This window comes from Danio rerio, chromosome 23 (genome assembly GCF_052040795.2).
Source record: "Danio rerio strain M-AB ecotype USA chromosome 23, GRCz13ab, whole genome shotgun sequence".
Taxonomy (NCBI): domain Eukaryota; kingdom Metazoa; phylum Chordata; class Actinopteri; order Cypriniformes; family Danionidae; genus Danio; species Danio rerio.
In genome coordinates this window covers 12,031,880-12,045,384 of record NC_141043.1, presented here as the reverse complement: position 1 = coordinate 12,045,384, position 13,505 = coordinate 12,031,880, and the positions used below count along the sequence as shown (strand labels likewise).

The 13,505-nt window shown below is 38.9% G+C and overlaps 2 protein-coding genes and 1 long non-coding RNA gene across 4 annotated transcripts in view; 1 reads left to right on the top strand and 2 right to left on the bottom strand.

Moving 5' to 3' along the window:
* The window catches only part of LOC147831238 (uncharacterized), a 650,544-nt gene that overhangs the window by 212,877 nt on the left and 424,162 nt on the right, over window positions 1–13,505 (bottom strand). The gene's annotated exons all lie outside the window — the stretch shown is intronic.
* cntn3a.1 (contactin 3a, tandem duplicate 1) overlaps window positions 1–13,505 on the bottom strand; it is a 193,199-nt gene that overhangs the window by 87,883 nt on the left and 91,811 nt on the right. For both annotated transcript variants that reach the window (XM_087306666.1, XM_087306667.1), the window contains exons 6-9: window positions 11,277–11,480; window positions 11,081–11,183; window positions 10,121–10,305; window positions 2,196–2,335 (exon numbers count right to left, since the gene is read on the bottom strand). In XM_087306666.1, the coding sequence (XP_087162792.1) occupies window positions 2,196–2,335; window positions 10,121–10,305; window positions 11,081–11,183; window positions 11,277–11,480 (632 nt within the window). The remainder of the gene's footprint in view (window positions 1–2,195; window positions 2,336–10,120; window positions 10,306–11,080; window positions 11,184–11,276; window positions 11,481–13,505) is intronic.
* Window positions 4,776–6,324, top strand: LOC137489097 (uncharacterized). Its single transcript, XR_015523249.1, has 3 exons — window positions 4,776–4,813; window positions 5,134–5,246; window positions 6,198–6,324. It is a non-coding gene; the product is annotated as an uncharacterized LOC137489097 (long non-coding RNA).

Below are 13,505 nucleotides of genomic sequence, written 5' to 3'. Positions count from 1 at the left end.
CTTTCGAGGTGTACGCCGCGCCCGCTTGGCCGGAGGCGCAGGCGGGGGCGGGGCAGCACTCGTTGGCGGGCGCCCTCGGCGAGGAACAGCGGAGGTGGATGGCTCGGCGGGCGGAGCGGGCTTACGGCCACGCCGATAGATGACATTGCCCATCGCATCCGACTGCTCTTTCACCGCCTTGAATTCCTGGGTGAATTCACCGACGGTGTCGCCGAACAGGCCAGCCTGGGATATGGGCGAGTCAAGAAAGCGAACTTTGTCAACATCGCGCATATCGGCCAGGTTTAGCCAGAGGTGGCGTTCCTGAACCACAAGTGTGGACATCGTCCTCCCCAGCGCACACGCGGCGGACTTAGTAGTCCGAAGAGCATAGTCGGTCGCGGTGCGCAGCTCATGTAATAAGCTTGGGTTGGACCCGCCCTCGTGCAGCTCGGCCAGCGCCTGCGCTTGGTAGCGCTGGTAGGTGGCCATCGCGTGCAAAGCAGAAGCAGCCTGGCCCGCAGCCTTATAAGCTCTGGCTCCGAGGGAGGCAGACAACCTACAGGCTTTGGACGGGAGGCGGGGCAAACCCCGCCACGTAGAGGCGCCGCGCGGACAAAGATTGACCGCGATAGCGCGCTCCACTGACGGGATCGCCTCATACCCCCTGGCAGCTCCGCCGTCAAGGGCGGTGAGGGCGGAGGCACACGCAGCACGGGCAGAGAAAGGTGCCCTCCAAGACTGCGTGAGCCTACTGTGCACTTCCGGGAAGAAGGGGACGAGAGGCTTCGAAGGCTTCGCCTTCTGGTCCTCTACGTAGCACCCATCTAGTCGGTCCGGCCGCGGAGCTGGGGGATAAACCATCTCCAACCCCACAGCCGAAGCAGCCCGGGAAAGCACGGCTAACATGTCCGCTTCAGGATCCGATTTGACAGCGCTCACCTGCCCGGAGGGGGCGAGCGGGTCCGGATCTTCGTCGGACAGTGAAAGCCCACCCTCCGATGCCGCGGAGGACATCTGATCTCCGGTGTCAGCGAGTGTGAGAGCTACCATCTGGTTAGACGGATCACTCTCACTACCCGAAGCTTGGATGGAGCGCCGTGAGGAGCGAGAGGTCCGCGAGCCCGTGGGCGGCGGATTATCTCCCGCTGAAACCCTCAGATCTGCCCGAGCGCCCGCTGCTTTTTTAGAACAGGAGGCAACTGGGGTGGCTCGCTCTCTTGCGAAAGTTAGCCGCGATCTTAGCTGTGCAACGGTCATGGCATCGCAATGACGACATGAACCGCCCGCGAGCACCGCATTAACATGCTGGACCCCCAAACATGCAATGCAGTGATCGTGTCCATCATCCGGAGCCAGGAAACCCCCGCATCCAGAAACGCACAGTCGGAGCTCCATCCTGAAAAGGACGTGCTGCACGACTGTGTTGCTCTTTTAGGAAAGTTTGCAACTATACGCACCGCTCTGGAGGACCGGACCCAAAGAACCGCAGGCAAGGGAGTAACCCAGCTCGACCGTCTGCCACCGCGAAGACCCACTCTGGACCGGGAGACACACTCGTTCGCTCTGAAGTGCTGATCAGCAAGAGGAACCCTCATCGACTCACTCAGAAAGGATCTGAAGCGAAAAGGATGGCGTCTGCTGGCTTCAGGTGTGCTTATATGCTGAGATAATTGCAGATGTCGCACACCTGCGCAAGCTTACGCTGCCAATTAATTTCATTCATTGGCCCGTTCAATACTCTCCAGACAAGCGGCTTCTGATCCGAATCCTCCCAATGCGTGGATTTTACAATCAAATCCACTTATAGTGCTGAAGTTCCCCCCGAAGGGGAACTAGTAGGATGTTTCAATGGAACAAATACCTAGTATATTTAAAGCCTGTCAACAACAGCAACAACAAAATAACTGCATTCTTTTATCATCATAGACTGCAAACTATCAAAACTGTTTAGAACTGTAAAATTCACGGGAGCTATTGTAATGAGAATACATGAACTGTACCAAATTAAAGTACAAATATTAAATAAGAATAAGATCATTAAATTAGAGGATATGTTAATTGTCATGCGTTATTTTTTTAAACAAAACAGACCTGTGGAAAACAGACTTGTCAGTGTGAGATGTTCATTTGCATTGGACTTTGATTAGAATTCGATTATTATCCAAAAACTGAATTTCAGGTGCATTATATGTAAAGCAAAGCATGCCACCCACCTCAAAAGACTCGAGCGGCTCTCCATTCTTCAGCCACCTGTAGGAGGGTTTGGGTTTGGCGCTTGCCTTACACTCCCACAGCAGAGACTCGTCTATTGCTCTTTGCACATCCTGAGGCTTTTCCACCAGATGAGGAGGAGCTGAGGTACATTAAAAACACACAACACAGGAACAAATATCAACATCTCACAAAGACCGCTGATAAAAATGAGAATTCAACAGCTCCCTTAATCCCAGGCACACTTAGATCTCATTATTGATTAAGCCCTTTCACGAATCAGTAAACAGTTAATGAGCCAACTAATGAACAAATCCAGTTTTCAATCAGACAACAAGACATTAGAATGAAGAAAAAGGGCATAATATGGTACAGATAATTCATATTAGATAGAGATTGATAGAGTCGTTTTTTGAAAGTAATCGTGAGTCTAGCTTTATGTTATCTGTCCAAGTATGAAATAAATCCATCCATCCATCCATCCATCCGTCCGTCCGTCCATCCGTTCGTCTATACATGCATCCATCCCTTCATCCATCCATCCATCCCTTCATCCATCCATCCATCCATCCATCCATTCATCCATCCATCCATCACTTATTGCTCAGCTAATCCAACCAACCTACCTACCTACATGACTATATAAATACTTACGTACCTAGTGTACCTAAACATCTACCTACGTAACTACCTACCTACCTATGTAACTACTGTTCATACCTACCTACCTATAACTACATACATACATTTCTACCTATGTAACTATGTATGTACCTAATGTCCCTAAACACATACTACGTACATACCTATGTAAATACTTATCGTACCTAAACACCTACCAACGTACCTACCTACCTACATAACTACTGTACCTACCTACCTACCTACATAACTATATACCTACCTACCTACCTACCTATGTAACTACGTATGTTCCTAATGTCCCTTAACACCTACCTATGTACTTACATTTCTACCAATGTAACTACATACCTACCTACCTACAGTACCTACGTAACTACATACATACCTGCCTACCTACGTAACTACATACGTACCAACCTAGCTACTGTACTTAAACAAGTACCTGCCTGTCTATGTAATTACATACCTACAAACATATCTACTAACCTACCTACCTATCTACATGACTACATACCTACCTACCTTTCTACCTACCCATCTACCTACCTACCAATCTACCTACCTATCTACGTAACAACATACTTACCTACCTATCTACCAACCTACATATCTACCCACCGACCTATGCAACTACATACCTACCCACCAATCTACCTACCTAACTACATAACTACACACTTACCTACCTATCTACCAACCTATCAATGTAACTACATACATACCTACCAACCTACGTAACTATGTGCATACCTACCTACCAAGCTATTGTACCTACAGGCCTACTTGCATGTCTCCCTACCTACCTACCTACCTGTCTATATAACTGCATACCTATCTACCTATCAACCTAACCATCTACCTACCTACCTACCTACCTACCCACCTACATATCTACTTAACTACGTACCTACCTATCCAACTACCGATCTACCTACCTACCAAGTTATATATGCAGCTACATACCTACCTACCTATCTACCATCTACCGACCTACCTACCTACCTACCTACCTACCTACCTACCTATCTATATACCTACCTACCTACCTACCTACCCATCAACCTGCCTACCAACTTACCTACCTATCTACATAACTACATACTTACCTACCTATCTACCAACCTATCCATGTAACTACATACATAACTACCACGTACGTAACTATGTGCATACCTACCTACCAAACTATTGTACCTAAACACCTACTTGCATGTCTATCTATCTATCTATCTATCTATCTATCTATCTATCTATCTATCTATCTATCTATCTATCTATCTATCTATCTATCTATCTATCTATCTATCTATCTATCTATCTATCTATCTACCTTCCAATCTACCTACCTATCTACGTAACAACATACTTACCTACCTATCTACCAACCTACATATCTACCCACCGACCTATGCAACTACATACCTACCTACCAATCTACCAAACTACCTACCTACCTACGTAACTATGTGCATACCTACCTGCCTTTCTACCTACCTATCTACGTAACTACATACCTACTTATCTACCTACCCACCTATCTACCTAACCCACCTTCCTACCTACTTACCTTTCTAGCCACCTATCTACCTACCTACCTACCTACCTAGCTACCCACCTACATATCTACATAACTACGTACCTACCTATCTATATACCCCTCTACCTACCTACCTACCTACCTACCTACTTATCTATGTAACTACATACCTACCTACCCATCTACCTACACAGCAAATTCATCAGAGTTAAATTCTCGGTGTTGAAGCATTTGAGAGTAAAGTGTTGACGTTAAAGAGTTAGATTTTGATAAATGAATATAATAAGAGTTATAATTGATTTTATTCAGTGGGAAATCAAGGAGTTATCTTTTCAACACTTGGTGGTGTTATTTCCAACATCCGGGAATTCATGCAGCCCCAGTCACTGAAGAATTTTCCAGACGCCATTTTCCATCTGAGGTTTAGAACAGCAACTGGTGAGTCAAACTACCTAAATGTTGGTATTTTACTGACTTTCTTTAAGGAAATACAGTTGTAAACATGTTGTTAAGTTAATAACTTTAGAATGGAGTGACAATTTTAATCTTCTGCCGTTCATTCATGGTCGTTTGTGTATCTAGCTTAACTGCATTACTATTCACTTCTTTTCAATAATGTTTTTATATATGCTCACGCATACATAGTGCATAAAATTATCAAATGTACATGTTCAACACATTTCTGTCACGCTTAATGCCATTTTGTGCGTTGTTACCCATCTGTAAAATAAAATCGACACTTCTCCTTTAATTCCAAGCAAACTAGCGAGGGAATCCCCGGAGCCGCCTAACGTTAGCCTACTCTGCCCAGATGCTAACGGCAACACAGGACGGTTTCCATAAGCTCTGGAGAGTTTCTAAAACATATCTGGTGAGTAAATGAACATATGCTTACTTGTAAAAGGCTTCCTGACTAAAACAAATGATTGTTTGTTATTCGTGTACATTAATTTGGTTATTTTAAACACCGCAGCCCTTTTAAACTGGTTCATTCGTGGCCGTCCATATACCGTTAGTCCATAGACTCGTGTGATAACGTACGCTTGAATTATATTAAGTGTTGACAACCATTAAAGTCGGAATGTTAACATTAATGTCTTTAAATGACCGCGTTTGCACTTTATCAGACATTTAATGTTACAGAAGTCTCCCGGAAGTTGCGGGACTAACGTTAACGTTATCCCGCAAATGCACAGAGACTCCCAGATGCCCAAGTAGATGCCCGCAAATGAATTATAATCTCCCGGAAATCGCGTCTCCTGCCCGGTCATTAAACACTTTGCACACCCCTCTCCACCGCATCCCTCCCAGCTCTTCAGGTACGTTGCGCGCAAGTCACCCCCACTGCTCTTTAGGTACGTCGTGCGCAACTCATCCCATTGCTCTTTAGGTACTCATCTCTCCCGCTACCTCCCGCAAATCAACTCTGTATCCCCCGAAAATTACTTTTCCCAACTTGGGATGTCTGACGTTATTAAGTTAGGCTATTTCTGTAGTCAGGAACATCTTAGTCAAGCTTTTTCTCCCGCATGATATTGTGCTTAAAACTATAGGCTAAACTTAGCATGTACTGTACACAACATTTCCGTTTTATTAGTGCGTTGTAAACAGCCATCTGTCTGTAAAATTAATCAACTGATTTATATTTGAGCAGCCTAATGATGATACAGGTTTGATTTGTAGATTTATTATCAATAATCAACATCTGAATCAAAAGATATGTGAAAAAGTGTGAGGCATACTTTGTGATGTTCATCTCTCTTTTTTTTATCTGAAGGTTATGCATATGTGTTAGATACTAATGTGTTGTTGTTTTTTAAAGCCACAGTTCTCTGTACAATAACACAAGACCCTGTGACGGTGGCTGATTAGAGACGGATGGTGTATTTCCAGAGTTGGTAAAATGACCAAGCACACCTTCTTGGTCATATGTGGTTATAATAATGAAGGTATGTTTGATAAAGTTCTGTATTTGTTTCACAATAAGCTGAGAGGGTATTAGAGCATTAGAGAATAACAAATGACATGAAGGTGATAAGTTTTGTATTGTGGGTGAACTGTTACTTAAATAATGTTTTGCTCTTTGCTTTGCACTTTTCCCCTTCTGCTTATCCTAATATTTTAGATTATATTTGGACCTGAAACATCTGCTAGACTCCAGGAAAGGTGGCGTCAATACTGGACCTGAAAGGGCCTAACAAGTTGAATCTGGTAAAGAAACGCACACACACACACACACACACACACACACACACACACACACACACACACACACACACACGCACACACGCACGCACATGCTTACAGAAAACTGTAAGTTTATCAATATTTTTTACACTGTGGCCAATATTTTGGGAAAGTCAGCATCACTAAATGATATAAAAGATTTTAAGCTCCTCTAAATTTTGCTCCAAGTGTTGTGTTAAATTGAGGATTCTGGACAGACAGCTGCCTGTTTTTCCAGTTCTAGTCATAGTGGTTAACCTAATTGTTTTTGGAGATACAACAGTGATGTATGTGTTTTTTCTACTTTTCCATATTCTGTCACCTCAACCAGCTAGGAGAGTCAAGTTGTGGATCATCATGAAGATTTTCAAAAGGTGAGTTTAGATTTCTTGAATGTTTTATTTACTTTAAATGTTCTTTTAAATATATCATAGAATTTGATTGCCATTTGTTTTCAAACATTTTTCTTAGTCATGCTGGAGTCTTGAAGAGTTCTTAGATGAGCATCACCCTATATCCGTGCATCAGGAACCACCAGACGAGCGATCAGCAGCTACTACTGTACATCGTCATGGATAAAAAGGTCATCCTGTGGCTGGGAAGCACATCTTTCACAGGACATGCTTCATGAGATTTCCTAGCTCCAGTTTGTTTTCACACAAGTTTACAGCATTTATACCTTCATTTAAACTGCTGTGTTTGATATGGAGGACCAAGGAAACACCAGAAGTGAAAGATTTGCACGCCAAGTTGTTTAAAATGTAATTTCACAAGAAAACTATGTGTTCAGAAGAAAACTATGAGTGACGCTATATTGAACTTTCCAATTGCTCTGATGAAACATCAAGTTTGGACATCATATTTTGTTGATACTGTCTGTACTAATAAAACATTTAAAGCATATTTGACATTGTTGCATTTTAAAAATTGAATGAATTGTTGAAGTGGTGAATGTTTTCAAATAAAATGTTTTTTATTTTGTAATTTACAGTCTATTTGACCTTTTTACCATATTTACACTCAAGAGAGTTGAATAAAATAACAATATATTACACCAGGTGGTGTTAAATATAGTTACATTTTTTAACTCTGCCCTGAGTTAAAATTAACCCTTACTTCGGTGTCAATGTGCCAACCCTTTTGAAAGTGTTGATTTAAGTCTGTTTTGAGTGGACCCCATGAGACACTTTCAAAGTGTTGAAATTAACACCCATAGAGTTGTTTTGGGTTCCCATATTTTGCTGTGTACCTACCAACTTACCTACCTATCTACATAACTACACACTTACCTACCTATCTACCAACCTATCTATGTAACTACATACATACGTAACTATGTGCATACCTACCTACCAAGCTATTGTACCTACAGGCCTACTTGCATGTCTCCCTACCTACCTACCTACCTACCTGTCTATATAATTGCATACCTATCAACCTATCAACCTAACCATCTACCTACCTACCTACCCACCTACATATCTATGTAACTACGTACCTATCTATCCAACTACCGATCTACCTACCTACCTACTTATATATGCAGCTACATACCTACCTACCTATCTACCATCTAACTACCTACCTACCAACTTATCTATATACCTACCTACCTACCTACCCATCAACCTACCTACCAACTTACCTACCTATCTACATAACTACATACTTACCTACCTATCTACCAACCTACCTATGTAACTATGTGCATACCTACCAACTTACGTAACTATGTGCATACCCACCTACCAAGCTATTGTACCTAAACACCTACTTGCATGTCTATCTATCTATCTATCTATCTATCTATCTATCTATCTATCTATCTATCTATCTATCTATCTATCTATCTATCTATCTATCTATCTATCTATCTATCTATCTATCTATCCATCTATCCATCCATCCATCCATCCATCCATCTATCATCTATCTATCTATCTATCTATCTATCTATCTATCTATCTATCTATCTATCTATCTATCTATCTATCTATCTATCTATCTATCTATCTATCTAAATACCTACCTACCTACCCATCTACCCATCTACCTACCTACTTACCTACCCATCTACCCATCTACTTACCTACCTACCAACCTAATTACGTAACTACATACATACCTACCTACCTACCTACCTACCCACCTACTGTATCTACCTACCCATCTATCTACCTACCTACTTATCTATTTAACTACATACCTACAGTACCTACCAACCAAGTTAGCAACCAACCGACCGACCGACCGACCAACAAACTAACCAAAGTTTGCCAGTTTTTTGTCTATGTATATAATCATTTATGTAAAATTGAACTCTTTTCATTCTACATTTATAATAGTTCTCATTTATTACTTTAATATTTCTTTTGCACTCACTTTTACTCACCACAACCATGCACACAAAAACACAAACCACACGATCGTTGCTATAAAGAAGTGACAAAATTTAATTAGGAAGCTTGATTACATATCTAAATGTAAGGCAAGACTAAGCCAATTTATATATAGATATCTTAAAACATGTTAAAATTGGGTTCTCGTGGTTTTCATGAAGTTAATATTGAATTGCTTAGGCTTAACTTTACTTCAAACTGAACCAGATGAAAGAGAAAGGAGAGTAAATCATGTATTGCAAGCTGGACAAAGCAGCATGCTTTATAGGGATCAGTCACACTATATGAGCCCATAATTTTGACTCGGGCCATTATGTTATAAACAACAGCGACCCATATTGATTATGCCATAGCACCAATGACGGTGATAGATGGAGACTAAAGTCTATGGGAGATTATAGATTTTCACCTGCCGAATAATTGCGATGACAAATAATTACAACATACAGGGATAATCGTGAAAAACGGACATCCTGGTTATAAAACATCATGGGGTGATGAATAAAACCACACAGTAAAGATTGGTGATGAACTCAAATGTAAGCTTTCATTAAACCTTAGCAGCGCACATTGATTGGGGGTTGACCTGATTATGAAAAGTGCAGAGAATGTTGCTTTTTATATAATAAAAGTTAGCAGCTTGATCCAGTGTTTAATAAGCATTAACTAAAATAAAACTGTAATACATAGACCATAACATATGTATTACAGTGCAGCAGTTTTTCTGTCTTCCAAAGAAAATACTGTAGATGATAATAAAAAATAAAAATAAATAAAAAATAATAAATTTATCAATTAATTATTTGTTATTTCTTTGTCATTCACTGCGAAATTTACTAGCAATAAAAAAAGTTTCTACACCAAAACCTTTCCAGTGTACAGTGACAAAAATGTAACTGATTAAAATACTAAAGAAAAAATAAAGGAAAAATATTGAGTGTTTATTTAAAACAAAAATTCAAATTCAATAAAAAAGCAATACATTTACAAATGGAACATTTACAAATACATTTACAAATGTTTTTAGGCAAGAAAAAAGATAGATGATTTTTAGTTTTTTAAATCATTTCCTTAAGATAACCATACATTTATTCCAGAATTAAAATGTATTTTCCTCTACCGTAAAATGAGAGACGTCCCTTTCCTGTATTTTTGCCTCTGGAGTTTTCAGCCACACATTCATATGGTCCCGCATCTTCCTGTTGGAAATAGGGGATCTCCAGAACTCCACTGGATTTGCTAACGTCCACTTTTCTAGGAAATGGAACTCCATCTGGTCTTCTCCAGCTGATAGCAGGAACTGGGCTGAAAGCAAAAAATAAAGCAGATTATTTAATAAAATGTGTTTCCCTACAAATGGTAATCTTTAGCTTAAGCCTTTCAAGCACAAGTTTCAAATACTTCTGCTGACCCCTTATATGATTTTATTTTAAAAATGTGACCATTATTTAAATGCAATGCTTTAAAGTTTCCATGGCAGTGCATTATTTATCAAACAACATGCTGCAACCAATAGATTATGCAAAAATTGACAAAGTACTAATTATATTGGGGAATATATGATATTCAGGTTCTCCAATGTGTGTACTGAGAACATGTATTTGGCCATTTAAATGCCATGCTAGTTTCTGGTGCAGTGGAGCGAAAAGAGCTGCTGGATTTACAACATGCTAATTCATTAACTTCTTCCAAAATACATGGAAGTAAGTGGCTTTTTAACTGAGAGAAGAACATAGTAAACATTATAGTTAAACACAATTATCTTTAAATCAATTATTATCTCCATGAACATCAGTGTGTATTTTACAGACCATAAATGTTATGTTTTGTTAACAATTATGTGTGTTTGATACAGCAATTATACATTTTTCAGCAATGATAAATTTTGACTTTTGACAAGCACAAATATCTTTCTCTGGCTTAGCACAAGCTGTGAGAATGCAGATTTTAATGCAGCAGCTAATCACTTGACGCACTGAATGCTCTAATCACACTGGTGTGATCATATGCACCCTAATTAAACTAAAAACTAGACGAAAGAGTAAATAAACACCTAAAAAGTATCAAATGAAATATTTACTTTCCCAAAGCGAAGCACTCCAGTTTGACCGTCAACCCTTTGGCTACAGCCAAGACTTCAGGAAACTGGACCTCAATTTTGGGCTCATATTCTCCCATTATGCCTGAAACATATGTAAAAAAGGGTGATCATTTGAAGTTACAGCCAGTTCTTTATTATTATTTTTGTGTGAAAATGCATATGGTAGGAGTATCACCATCACTGCGGAGAATAAGAGGTGTAGGAGGTCCTTGCACTCTGTTTTGGGTCACAGTGTTAGTCACGACACAGGTGTAGTTTCCTACATCCGATGGCTCCACTTTAGCAATGTACAGGTTGCCTGTTTTCTGTGACACAAAGCGCCGCGTGTCCTGCTCGACGAATGAGGGATATTCGTTGAAGATCCAGGAAAAGGTCAACTCTGTAGGAGACAAGAAGTGTAATAAGCTATACTGAACCGCATCTCTTTGGAGTATACAAAAACTGTAATAGAAGTGAATATTTTTTTAGAGGCCAAAGATGTAAGCAAACAGAAGACACAGAAGAGTTTACTTTCAAACAGATGAAAAGTTAATAACCTACATAAAAACAATATTGATGATTGCATGTTTATGTGCCCCAAGACCAATATGTAACTATTTTTTGTTTTAATTCAGTATTTAAAGATCCCATGAAATTAAAATGAAGGTTTTTTTAGATGTTAGTATCAGTATTGTTAGTTTTTAAGATATCTATAAGCTAGTGTGCTTCGTGATAAAATTTGTGCTTAGAAGATAGAAAACTGATATAAACATGTAAAGCTTGTAGTTTACAACTTCCGCCATAACAAGATCAAGGTTTTTTGTCATGTCACCTCATTCTTCAGTTTCTCAGTAAACCATAACCGATCAAATGCTCAAATGCTCATTCTCATTTGCTGTTCATTTGATGCGCTTGAGCTCAACAACTCCATCCTGATCTCACAAGGAAATGTAACTATTTTATGTTTTGTCAATTTAGTGGCTAATTCACACAAATTCATATGAGTTTAATTGCACAAAAGTGTAAAATTTTAAAAAGGATGCGTAACACACAACCTTGCCGCAAAACCAAACCATCATTGGTGGATAAGCAAAATATAGTAAATTTTACAAATTAAATTGTATGTATTTATTCGAATTTGTCACACAAAAAAAACAAAAAACCAAAAAAAAAAAAAACCAAAGGTGAATCAAATTGCAAGTGTTTTATTGACCAAAGGCTATGAATCAAAAAGATGCAAAAATAGTCCAAAACAAATAACAAACGGTCCGTTCCAAAGCAGGGCGTGGGAATAAAGTTCAGCATGAAACAATAACAAACTGAAAACAAAGCAAGGGATTGCTGCTCAACTATAGGAACAGCTGAATTAAGCACATTTTAAGCTGCTGATCAGGGGTGCAAATCCCATACAACCACGTAACTCACGGCTTAACTATCATAGTCCGATGCATCGTTTGGGAAAAGAACTATGTAGTGACGAGTGTTTCCCAAAATGCATAGTTTCTCTGTCGCAGCTCCATGTTAGTTATAACGTAAAACGCCCATAATGATGCTCTAAACAAGGCGGAGGAACTTCTTTACAGAAGAACCCCATTTCTTTGGGCCAATTATATTGTTTTACACAACCACGCATAAAAAAAAAATCCAATATTAGTTCAGGTAAAAACATGCACTCGCTTTCCATATTAACCGGATTATGTAAATGCCACATAAAGAGCCTGTGTTTCCTTTACAAATATTATTGAGAATATGACATATCCTCTTCTAAAACAAATCACTTACAAAAGTTAACACGTATTCTAATATCATATATAAATCATATGAATAAATAAATAATGAGGCTATTTATTATACAATGATTTTAATATTTATTATACATTAGGAAATAAAAAATCCTAATTTAATAATAATATTAATAATACTAATGATGATCATGAGAATGATGATAATTATAATTATTTTTATTATTATGTATTAAACAATAAAAAATAATAATTTAATAATAATATTATTGATGATGATTCTTTTTCTTCTTCTTCTTCTTCTTATTATTATTATTATTATTATTATTATTATTATTATTATTATTAATTAGGGTATTGTTTATTTATTTTTTTTTTTTTTAGAAAAGTCTACTTTTACAATTTGACACAAGTAAACCACAGTAGAAAGTTCTAACCAGCAGGCCCATGTCATATACATTACAGCTACTTAATAAATAACCCACTACAAATTAAAGGACTTAACTTATGCTTTTTGGTTTTTCAAGCTTTAGAGACGTAACATAAATTCTGCTTTTGAATAATAGGTTACCTATCGCTTTCGCTTGAGGCTGTGTTAAAAATTACATCAATGTTTTCAAAGTGTATTGCAAAGGGAGCACAATTGTAAACATAAAGATCGCTAAAACTGAACTGTAAAAATA